The sequence below is a fragment of the Emydura macquarii genome, unplaced genomic scaffold, assembly GCF_026122565.2.
Source record: "Emydura macquarii macquarii isolate MOO-44397 ecotype Brisbane River unplaced genomic scaffold, CSIRO-AGI_Emac_v2 contig_18, whole genome shotgun sequence".
NCBI lineage: Eukaryota > Metazoa > Chordata > Testudines > Chelidae > Emydura > Emydura macquarii.
In genome coordinates, this window is record NW_027130155.1 from 8,701,263 (window position 1) to 8,713,742 (window position 12,480).

The window sequence follows — 12,480 nt, forward strand, 5'->3', positions numbered from 1 at the left end:
ATTTTAAAAGAAAAGGAAGGGAGTATCAAAAGGGAATATAGTATTTATTTTATTTTGTTAGTCCAGAAAAGATGCAATTACTTATTTCATGTAATTTTCCTCACCCAAGTGTAATCTACACTAATACCATGTGGTTTTATACATCCCCTTTCACCCCCAGTGGCTGGATCAGAGGTTTTCGAGTTTGCAACTGATTTTGAGCTAACACAGTTGCTGAGTTTTTTACCTCAGGAAGCAGAGTATCCACGGTTTAAGATCAAACCCCCCTATCAACAACCTTAAAGGAAAATTGTATAAAACCCATTTAGCGTCGCAATACTAAAGAGGCAAAAGATACATAGATAAGCAAAGCTAATTCTTACATTATACTTTTAAGGTTCCTAAATATAATGATATACATACAACATACCTATATTAATAAATATTCTTTACATACTAGCTTTTAATTTACTGTAAGTATTGAGTACAGAAGGATAATAGCAAAATATTTTAAAATGGATAGCTGATATCTTGGTATAATTAGAAGCACTAAGACTACAGTTTAGAGAGTGCTTCTATTTTGAAGAGTGATTTAAAGTGGTATGTGTATGGTCCATCAGTATTTCCAAACATGATGTTGGTATTAAGTGCGCTTCATCAAAAAATATCATCTTCCTACTTACTACTCATGCAAATTCAACTCAAGATCTGAAACAACTGGGTGGCTTCCTTCATGCTCATCACCACAATAAAGGCTCTGCAGACCAAATTACACCCTCAATGACACATGTACAAACTTTATCCTCTTTGATAGGGTTTGCACAAGTGTAGCTAAATGGCACTGTAAATAGAATTTACATAATTCTATTCTTACCCAAAAAGGAATAAAATCCAGCTCCCTTTCTCAGAGCAGTGTCACTCTTCAGTGCAAACAGAAGTAAGACATTTATTTTTGTCACTGAGGCAAACCAATGTGACTAGATAAGCATACATTTAGAAGAAATCTACTGACTAAGATTTTTATTTATATAGTAACTTTTCTGAGTCGAATGGGAATAAGGAAAAAAAAAAAACCCTACAATTTAGTGAAACCAAGCATTCTCTAGTCCCAATGCTTTAAGTCATCAGGAGGTACAGATGTGAAGCATGCCTCACTTGAATCTATGTGAATGTGAATGCATTTGCATTTGGAAGTGATAGTGCATATCTAAACAGCCTCATTGTATGAGCTAGGGACATAGTATACCCTTGAATATGCAGCTGAAGCTCCCACTAAAAGAAGTGGAACGTAGGAATTTATATCCAAGAGCTGAGTCAATTTGTATCCAAGACTGAGTCAATGTTAAAGAAAATTAACATAACATATTTCCAGCACACATACAATAATCTTGGTACACAAGCCATATATACCCCACACAATGACTTTTGGGACCAGCATGTCACCAGTTTACACAGAGGGCTATAAGGAAAAAATAAGCAGGAGGACACAAAGAATGGTTCATAATAAGCCACCTCTCAAGCAACACTTGAGGGTTGCAAAAACAATACCTGACATGTTAATTTTGAAGATTTTACCTCCTTCCAAAACTAGTTTTGTCCAGAAGGGCCAAAGACCAGGAACACAAAAGAACAAGAGGACTATGGCAGTTTAAAAAAGGGCTCTCTCCAGAGACAAGAGAGTTGTTCAAGAATCAGAATGGGACCAGCACCCACTAAGGTGTCTGAAGAAGTTAGGCCTGCCGAGGTTACCATGAGAAGAAGATAAGTCCTTTAGGTAAAAGACATGCATGAAGATGACTATCAAAACAATAAAAACAATACTTTGGTTTTAAGAAGGATGTTTAATCACTGTATACCACTAACAGACTCCCAAAGGGAAGAATGGCAGGTGCTCAAGCTCCTGAGGTCCAAGACCTGATGAAGTACACTTCGGGAGACCAGAAAGGGGACCTCAGGCCTTTATCTATTCTGTGGTGAAATTCCACAATATTTGCACTCAGACTGGGTCCTGGGCTACAGTACTCTGTGTATCAACTGTGCTTACTCAACAGATCCTATTGAGCCACAAAATGATTACACAGCAAGGATCATCCTATTCCAAAATGATTTATAGTTTTATATTAACTTTAACAGTTACCAGACATAATTGATCATTGTAAAACCTTTGAGAAGAAGCCAATGCAGTTTTAGGCTGAAGGTGCCAAAGAAATTATATACACAACAGCCCCGCTGTACATGGCTCTGGAGCAACCATATCATGAACAAAAATTTAGTTTTGATTTTTATAGTGCCAGAAAGATAGACAAATGGAAGAATATTAGAGGACAAGCAACAAAAGTGGCCAGGAAAACAGGACTAATTTATACAGTAAATATTAAGAGCTAAATAAATACACCTTAGCAAAGTACAAATGGATGCAATACTCCACAAATATCTGTCTGCTTGATATAGCACTACTGGTCCCTAATATAATCACTGCTTGGAATCAGAACAGTAAACTACTGGTGCAATCCATTAGCAATTGTGCTTTTATGTCTCTGCTGTAAAGATTTAGGTCCAATTCAGCTCAAAATGGACCCTTTAAAATGACTTGTTTTAGAGTCACTTAGATCACTTAGGCTTTGTTAGAAATTACATTACCGGACAACTTTGCAGCACTGTTGGATGTGATTTATAGCCTATCTATTCCTGGTGTTCTGAAGAAGTTAAATTTGTAAATAAAGATTGTACGGACATTGAAGATACTTCATATCAAAGTAAATATACACAATGAAAAACAATATCTAGTGATGAGTGCAAATTCTACACCACACAAATGGAGTAACCAGTACAAACACAAGACCATTAGCACTGTAAAACAAATGTTAGCTAACCTGCATCACATACATTAATGAAACATATGGCCTAATTTTACCAGAACAGCTGTAACCTGTATTTCAAAGTTAGTCAGAAGCCCAGAAGAAGAAAACAAGCACTCTTACTGAAAATGAAGTTTTACATGGTAGAGGCATTTGTTATTTTAGTTTTATTCTTTTCTGTCAAGCAGATTATGGCTAATCTCTTCCAGAACAATTAAGAAGGTCAATTTTGAAAGATGCAAATATTTTGAAAGTTTCATCAGGAACAGAAACCAAGTACTTCATTGCAGCTTGACGATAAGTCCTATGTAGGAGGCAATGCAGTGTTGCACTGACTTAGAAGCATTTACACAATGTCATTTGCAGCGAGGCAGCTACACTGGTGTAACTACACTAGTACAAAAACACAGCGTAGAGAAGCTCCTTACTACAGAAATTAAGTCAGGGGCTGCTGCAATCCAAGGCTCTTAAGGATATCAAGAAAAGCAAATTTGTGAACATTTGCATTCATATGACCAAAGTGTCTTACTTTTCAAGATAATCTCATGTCAAATGTTGCAAAAACTAGAAAATACCATGGCTGAAACTCAGAGCAATGAAAAACAATCCTGACCTTACCCTTATGTCTGAAAGTTACTTTTACAGAAATTAAGCTCAATGGTAAATTTTTTTGGGTCTATAGAGGCAAATGTATATGCCTGAAGCTACCACAGAAGATACAAATGCCAGATTCACCAAGCTCCAATCACTTAGTTTCAATGTTTGGATTCTGCCTATACAGCAGTGTAAAAATTGATTAGTCTTCTTGGACCACTTTACACACTTTTTGGATGAGGAGGAAAAAAAAGAGTGCATATCAATGGCTGGCACTAAGATTTCTTACTCAAATGCCATCATGTTCACACAAATACGCATGCATGTTTAACAAAGCTTTAACCAGATATGAGCCTTTCAAGATACTGCTTTTGGTGAAATTACTGATATCACTGTGACTTTTCCCCCCACAATGAGCTTGTCCAAACAAGTCCTCCCACACACATGCAACAAAGCACACTAAATTATTTAATGAAAATATGAATAAATAGCCCAAGGAAAGACTTCCCTCAGGTTATTTGCTCTCCACTAAAATATATCCTTTCCACACACCCATTTGAAGGAGACCTGAAACAAAGTTCCATGGATATAGCAATATGCTCCCATCCTGAAAGGAGCTAGGGGTATGTGGATCAGATCCATATTGAGTATTCAACAGAGCACTGATCAGCTCTAGATTACAGATATTATCTATAATATTTTGGCATCAATTTTCATTTGCGTTTGAAACAAGTCAGGTACCCTTGGTTCTGACTCAGTCTTACTAGCGTCAAGAGTATCATTTAAAATTATATTAAGGCTAAGACTAAACTAAAAGAAGGCTAAGTCTGACACTAAAAACCATGAACAATTTTTCATTTTAATTTACCTGCCAGTTTTAGACCACAGCCTAGAATTGAAAAAAACAAGTTTCCCAGTTACACAACCAAATTTGAAGATGTCCACTGGCAGACTAAGTCAAAAATTATTTTGCCATTCTGATTAAAGTAATCAAAAAAGGTTTAATTGTGTAGAGGCAGAGTACAGATATTCATACAGGTAAAAAAGCACAAGTCTACCAATTTTTTAAAACTAGTTCAGTGTTTCATGTCACTATGTAGCTGCTTGTAGATAAAAGGTTGCACTAAGAGCAAACATCTGTCACTAAATTGTGTTGTAATAAATAACTAGGAATTGTTTTTGTTGCCACACAGAAATGAAACTCAATTTACAATCCAAATCTTAGACTGCAAAGAAAATAATATTTATATAAAAAGGTATGTAAAAATATAGATCAGTTTTAGCTACAAACTAAGATTTAATTTAGTAAAATCCTTGCCTATATATTGCAAGAGGGGGCTTTTTGTTTTTTGTTTAAACAAAACTCACCCATAAGACATTTTTATCGGGAGACATAAAAACATTCATGAAAGTGTTAAACCAAAGCCATTTATAATTTTAAGGGTCTAAAATTCCTTCCTCAATCTGTCACAGGGGTGGATGAAACATTCAACTTCTAACCAGATAAATCCTTTCAAATTGTTTAAAACACAGAACATATTATGGAAGAGTCAGTGAAGCTGATATTCTGTTTTGGTACTCAGAAGAGACATGAACAGTACCAAATCATATACAGTTGTCCTGCAATTTGCTATACTACATAGCAAGAATTAGTGAATCAAAAATAGGGTCAATCTATAAAAGCTTGTTTAAGATGTACTAGTAAGGATGAAATAAAAATGTGCTACTGCAAACCTAATAAAAACATTAGTATTTTCACATTAGACCTTAATAATTAAACTATTTAAGTGGTATTTCCCTAACTTCTATGACCTGTACAGAAGTGTACCATGCTTAAACTGAAGGGTAGAGCAGAACCTTGAAACTGGCTAAAGAAAAGGCTGTCAGTCAATTGTGACAGTATGCATTTCATAAGCGCTGCCACTTTAGGAGTAATCCATATGCCAAATAGGCTTCAAGCTAAGCTTCCAATCTCTGATAATAAGTTTTATAATCCCCAAGTCACCAGGTTTAGTGGATGATTAAAGTCACCTTTTCCATTATAAATCTAAATTCAGTGCCTAAACATTTATATCAACTTACAGCTGTAACTTAATGAAATACCACAGATCAGCAATGCACAGAATTGAGACTGAAAGCATTTCCCCACCCCAAGATAGAATATGCTTTTTGTGCATATTAAAATTAAGCACCTAAGATCGTGTTCTGTGGGTTATCCCCTGAAAAACTATTGGGCCAAGTCTTCCTTTGTACTCTTTGGCTAAAAAGCCAACAGCTAACATTGATGACTGTTATTAAACACTTCAGAGTTTGTATTTACAACCAGGGCATCCTACAAGAAGAGATACAGTTCTAAGAATAAGACTCCAATTTTCACTCCCGCTCCCACATCCACTACAATAGAAACAAATACGGAATATTTTACCTTTATAAAATAAAGACCATCAAACCTTTCAAAACATCTGAAAGCAGGACAACTTTCCTTCTTATAAAAAGTTTGCTTCCTGGATGTCCTACATGCTACTGTCACAGTACAAGTTTCGTGATATAGATAAGAATTTCTATTTTCTCTATTCTTCCAAATAGGTTTAATATTCTTCCAATAATTGCACTTATCAAAATTGAAAAGAATGAAGTGAAAATCCAGGTGTGAAGTCTAACGTTAACTTTTTTTTAAGATTACATTTGTTATGCTCTAAGTTAGTTTTCCTTTAAAATGAGGATAATAGTGTAAGCTTTGGAAGTAGTTATTTTTTTATGATTTGAAAGAGCATCCAACTTCAACAAATCTCCAAAATATTTAATTTTTTGAACTTTCAATGTTGCTGAAGCTAAAACTGGTCAGAATTACTTTAACAGAATGTTTTCTGATGGAGAATGCCAATTCATAGAATGTGAAACGTTTTGCATAGATAGCTCAATTTTGACGAAGCTGCAATGGAACATTAGGCAGAATTCCAATGTAAGCATGCTTAGTTTCCTGCCATCTTGCCAGCCACCTGACAGACTGACCAGAAAGCAGAAAGCCCTAGGAGCCCCAGCTCCCTAACAGCTCACCAGCAGGCTGCCCTCCCAGAGCTCCCAGGTCTTTGGCAGCCTGGGGTTCCAGAGTCGACAGCTCCATAACAGTCTAGCAGACCTGGTACTCCATTCTCTTTCACAATGAATTTGGAAATAGTGGAGAGTGGGTGAGTGAGAGTTTCATTCTGATTCGGGGACACAAAATTTCAAAATATCAAAATCCTCCACAAAACACAATTATTTTTCACTGCCCAGATCTAGTTAAATAGAGATAGCCAACAATGTACAGAGTGTGGTTTTCCTGGGCAGCACAACACTTGACATCGTAACTTTAATATTCCACATGGTTATATTTATCTATGTAATACTGGGAAAAACATGAATCTCTGAATTTAACTAGCTAAGTTACCATCTCCATCCATCCTCTGGTCACAGTTATAAGAGAAATTTCAGATACAACACATACATATTAGTATCTAATTCACAAGAAAGGCCAAGCTGCCATCAGTAAATAGGAACAACGGGACAAGGGAAAGATTTGTCTTCACACCATTCCACAGTCACTGATTTCAGTCTTCAGGACAGTTTCTCTCTGGAAAGTTACTTTTAAAAGCAAAAACAAAAAAATTATAGATTTGTATAAATTAATTAATTCTAGCATTATTAAGTAATCTAAAGGAAACAAGCTTTCAGATTTTAAGGAATATCCAGCCAATTGTGGGGGGGGGAAATCTTGGTAATCTATGCCTACCCCATTCAATCTTGTAAAAAACCACATGACAGAGTGTATTCCATGATTAACAGGCCACATAGTTTGGACTACAGATTTGTAGTCATTTTCCAGAATTACTTCAGTTAAAATACTGAAATATTTAAGTCCAATTGGTTTACTCATCAAGAAAAATTACTACACATTCCCTAGAATTTGCAAAAGTCAAAATAACTTATTTGATGGGAATGTGGAAGGTGATACTAAGTGGTGTAAGTATCACATTTCTTTGTCTGTCTGCTAACTTTCAAAACCAAGACTTGCAATGAACCTCTGTTTACATTTTCAAAAACATTTAGAAGTAGGCTTAGTGTACCATCTACAGTCACCACAAAAGTCATAGGTTAAAAATGGACAGCAGCTAAAAATAATCACTTGTGCCCAATTTTTAAAACGATTGTTACATTTTACATTATAATTAAAAGGCCAGATTAGTTAATTTTTCAGTCTATTTGCTGAATGCGTTTGACAGCACTCTGTCTAATACATTCACTATGTAGTCGTGCTCCCTCTGTGTAGGTGTTTTGTCACAGGAAAGGGGAAGGGAAAACTCATCAAAAATAGAATAAATCAATTGTAAAAACCACAGAAATGGTTGAAAGATTGTTTATATTTTCAGGTACTATATAACCTATTAAAGAAAAGGTAACTAGATTGCAAGTTGATGGTACCTCTAAATAATTTAAAATGCACGCATCTTTTCCTAAATGAACATTCTAGATATTGGTCAGGAGATAAATTCACTGGAGGCTAAAACCAATCCCCACAGCACTGGCTATCTGACAATCAATTGGATGCTTCTTGGCCAAATATATAAGGTGTGCGGATATACTTACAAGTCTTCCTTTCAGCATTAATTAGTTGAAGCCAAGGACAGTAAAAGACCAAAATGGTTAGAAAAAAAGTGACTGGACCAAGATTCAAGTCCAGTAATTTTCTAAGTGCATACTTAGAATTTTCTTAATAGTGTTGACAGCTTAATGTAAACAAAAGGCAGCAACTATTCAGTTTGTGTAGTATTTATGAAAGACTAAACAACTAGTACTACAAACAAAAGATTGGCAATTTTCCACAAATTTGCATCTAAAGTCTGATCAAAATCCAAGTCTCTCAAAACAGAGAGTGTATATTCTTGTCAGAGGAGTTGAGAAAGCATATAAATCTCTATTCTTACTTAGATATAATTAAAACACAGAACAGCTAAAAGAGTGTATCATTTAGACTGCTGCTTTACCATCAGGCTTGTATCTCACTAAGCTGTTTGGATACATTTATTGCAACATATAACTATTTCTAAATTTTACTTCAAACAATAACAAAAAAGCTTGATTTACTTATGGGAAGAGTTCAAATATTAACATAACACTGTGTTGAACGCTAACATAGGAGAGTTTATGAAAAGGGAGCAGAGAAGTCCCTATCCATGGTATACTAAACCTGATCCCAAGAAACTGATCCGCTAAAGTATTCTTATGACAAAAATGTAATGAATTATTCCTGTTATATGGGCATAGGGTTAAAGCCTCCTACTTACGACGGGAAAAAAAAAGGAATGTATATACCAGAAAGCAGTGCTGCCAAGCCTGCTACGTGCAAAAGAGCGGTTTTTCTTCACTCTCTCAGATGATCACCACAGAATATAAGAAGAAAGCTTTCCATGGGAGGCGGGGCAGTGAAGAGTGGAAAGAGAATGAAATCTCCATGTTTCCCCTCCACTAAAGGGCAATTACAAAATGGGGGGAGGGGGACCGAGAAAGTCCCTTAACAGTCTCCAAAACTGAAAGAGCTAAATGAGAAAACAAAACAAACACCCCATACAACGCATCAAGCGTCGCTCACCGGGGCAAAGGAGACTCCTTTCCTTCCCCAGAGTTTCAAGGCAGCTTTTCAAACGCAGCTCACAGTTTGGGAGAGGGTTTTGAGATGATGAAGCGCGGTGTCAATGCGTGTTTCAGCAGACGCCCCTTATCTACGGTTCCCAGAAGGGTGTGCTCCCCCTGTCCTCCCCAAGCCACGCATCTCTCTGCTCTCCCGTCACCGCACAGTACCAGCCACCCAAGGCGCTGCTGGCAACGAGAACACAGAGGAGAGTCAGAGGCTGCTCGGCCGGGCGAGCGCTGGCTGCCTGGGCACTAACCTGGGCAGCAGGGCTGGGCAAGGGGGAGGGAGACGGGGCACGCTCCTACAGCACCAAGGAGAGCAAGTCGGCTGGGTTGGCACCGACCTTTGCTATGAGCACCACAACCCCTCCTCCCCCCGGAGCGCGGCGCGGCGGCGATGAAGGCTCTCGGGAGGGCAACTGGGGTGGGGCGCGGTACCTGCGCGGAGGGGGAGGGGCGTTACCTGCAGCACCAGCGGCTCCGGGTTGAAGGCCAGCGTGATGAGCAGCTGCATGCGCTCCGAGTCCTTGAGGTTGCGGAGCAGGAAGCTGCCCGAGTCCTTGGTCTCGGCGTAGCGGCGGACCAGGCGGTCGAGCAGGCGCTGCGAGGGGCAGTGCACCAGGTCTGACCAGCCCTCCACCACGTCGGGGGTGAGCAGCCGCACGTCGCCGTTGATGCTGGCGAACTCGGTGGCGTGCAGGGCCTGCAGCAGGTCGCAGCGGCCCCTGCCGGTGGCGCGGCGGCAGATCTTGGTGTCGATGTCGGCGAGCTCCTGCGCCGAGCCCAGCCGCTTGAGCACGACGCGGCGGCTGCCCTCGCGGGGCTCGCCGTAGCGCGCGAAGTAGACGTTCTTGACATTGAGGAAATCGAGCAGGCGCAGGCGGCCCCAGCTCTCCAGCCGCAGCTGCCCGTTGAGGAACTTGCGGCACCAGCTGGTGCCCCAGCAGGCCGGGCACTTATTGAGCTGCAGGAAGCGCCGCTCCGACAGCTCGTTGCGCTGCAGCGAGGCCAGCAGCGAGTGCGTGTTCAGGACCAGCGCCGCCGCCAGGCTGCCCAGCACCGCCAGCTTCACGTAGCGGTACAGCCGCCCCAACTTCAGCGACACCAGCCGCAGCATCGTCCCGGACCGGACCGGACCGGACCGGGGCCCCCCTCCCCGCCGGCTCCCCGCGGCTCCGCGCTCGCTCTCCGCCGCAGCTGTGGCCCCAGCAAACTCTCTCCAGCGCGCAGCTCGCCCGATAAAAGCAGCCAAGTTACTGAGGGGGACGGCAGGGGGCAGGGGGCGGTGCCGGGAGCCCGCCGGCCCGGACCGCCCCACCCCGGGGAGGAGCCACGCCGCCGCCGCGCGCGCGCAGGGCGGAGCGCGAGCGCGACCCCCCCTCCCCGCGAACGGCCCCGTCCACCTGCACGAGGGTGGGGAGCGCAGCCTCCGACCCACAGGCTCTGTTGCGGTGGGGGCGCGGAGCTGGGGGAGGAGCGCGCAGGCGCCCCTCCCCTCGGAGAAGAGGCGGGGCGGCCGCGCGCGCGAGGGGGGGGGCATGAAGCTGTGGGGCGACTCGCGCGCGGACGCGCGCTGAGGAGGAGGCGGGCAGCGGAGGGAGCGTCATCCCCGCCCCTCCCCTTTCGCAAACAACACGCGAGCGGTGCGGTTCGGTCCGGTCCCGTGTCGGCCGCTGTGCCGGGGCGCTGAACTGGTCGGGGCCCAGCCTGTGTGAGCCGCCATGTTGTCTTTGACCCCGCCCGGCTGGCGTGCCGCCTGGGCCCCCGTGGGACGGTGCCTGTTCCGGGCGCGGCTGGCCCAGAGGACCGAGGGAGCAGACTTCTCGCTGGACATGCGGCTGCTGCTACCCGTCCGCCCCCGGCACGGAGCTACCCCGCAGCAGGGCTCGCACGTGCCAGGCAGCCAGCGCCTCGGTCGGTGTGTGTCTTTGTCTCGCGCACGCGGGCCGGGGGTGCCTGGTTTATTGCAGCCTGAATCCAGCCTAGTTCACACCTGCTCATCGGTGCCTGGTGACTCCTTGCACAGACACTCTCCTGCCCTGTGGCTAGTGCACGTTAACCCACGGACGCACGCACATAGCAGCACAGGGCGGGCGTGCTTAGTGTGTAGTGCACATTGCTAACGTAGCGCATAGCTCACACCTGCCGCTGTGTGTGTGTGGCCGGTGTCTTGCGCGTGCATCCATGGCTTGGTTGTGGCACAGCACGTTCGTGCCCGACAGGACTCAATGGTTGGTGTCTCCTTGTACACATGCGTTGCATACAGAAGACGTGTCCACTGCAACTCGTACATGCTAGTAAGCCCAAGTGTCACTGTAACAGTCCAGTAGCCTGGATGGTGTACCCTGAACCCCATAGCTATGTCTGCCAGTAAGGGGCTGTTGTCTCTCTTTCACTGGCAAGTCTGGATATGGGCATAGAGTGCCTGGCTATTGTGTACTGAAGTCGTGTCCAGCACAGCTCATACCCTGGCATGCTACCACACGCTACCAGCACCTACACAGTAAACATAATAGCACAGGTCACTATCAAGTTTGGCCCATGGAAAAGGTTTTCTGCACTATTGCAAACTCCAGCCGGTACTGGGAGAGAAAGGGATGAGTTTCTTGCTGGCAGTATATTCGTGTTTTTCCCCTCAAACACTGTTTTATGCCTGGCATTGATTTAACTCACCTTCCATAAAATAAATCACCATACCCTACATGTGGACAGAGGAGCCACTACAGCAGAAGTGGGCCACAAACTTACCTATCCTCAGAATTGCAGCCTGAAATTCAGGCATATGGAGACTCTCACACCATCGTTATGGCTGCCTTCAAAAATCTCTGGGCTGTCAGTCCATAGATGCCATAGGTGCCATGCCAGCAACTGTCATACTGTGAAAGTAGAGTGGAATATAGGAAGGAAAGAGTCTACAAAGAAGACAGTTCTTCATCTCTACCAATCTCAATTTCTGTAAAACGTACATTATTTTCCCATGTTAGAAAACACTTATTTAATGTCCATTTCCTCCCCTCAAATGTAAGAGGTGGGTGTGAGTATAATGGAGAAGGACTGCAACTACACTATCAAGCTTTCCCATTTCCAGTTTTAAAGGCCTGAGAACTCTAGCAAGCCATAAATATAATTGTATTATTCTTCATTAGCATATACTTAACTACTTTAAATTCTATTTTGACATATGTGTAACAGCTTCCAAAGCACCTGTCATACTGAAATACTGTCACTTTGTAGAATAAGGAGAGTGAGTTTGCACCTCTTGATGCACTTCAAGCATAGCCATATCTCATTTCAACATCTCCTGTCAAATCCTACAGTTAAAGATCAGAATGAGTCCAACAGGCTTTATTCTGTGCATCATTTTTTGGCAAATAATATG

At 42.5% G+C, this 12,480-nt stretch overlaps 1 protein-coding gene across 1 annotated transcript in view; it reads right to left on the minus strand.

The window, feature by feature from the left end:
• Nucleotides 1-11,369, minus strand: part of DIPK2A (divergent protein kinase domain 2A) — a 30,791-nt gene extending 19,422 nt beyond the window's left edge. The window contains exon 1 of the mRNA XM_067555882.1: nucleotides 9,565-11,369. Coding sequence (XP_067411983.1) covers nucleotides 9,565-10,641 — 1,077 coding nt within the window. The 5' untranslated portion in view covers nucleotides 10,642-11,369. The remainder of the gene's footprint in view (nucleotides 1-9,564) is intronic.
• Nucleotides 11,370-12,480: the final 1,111 nt, after the last annotated feature.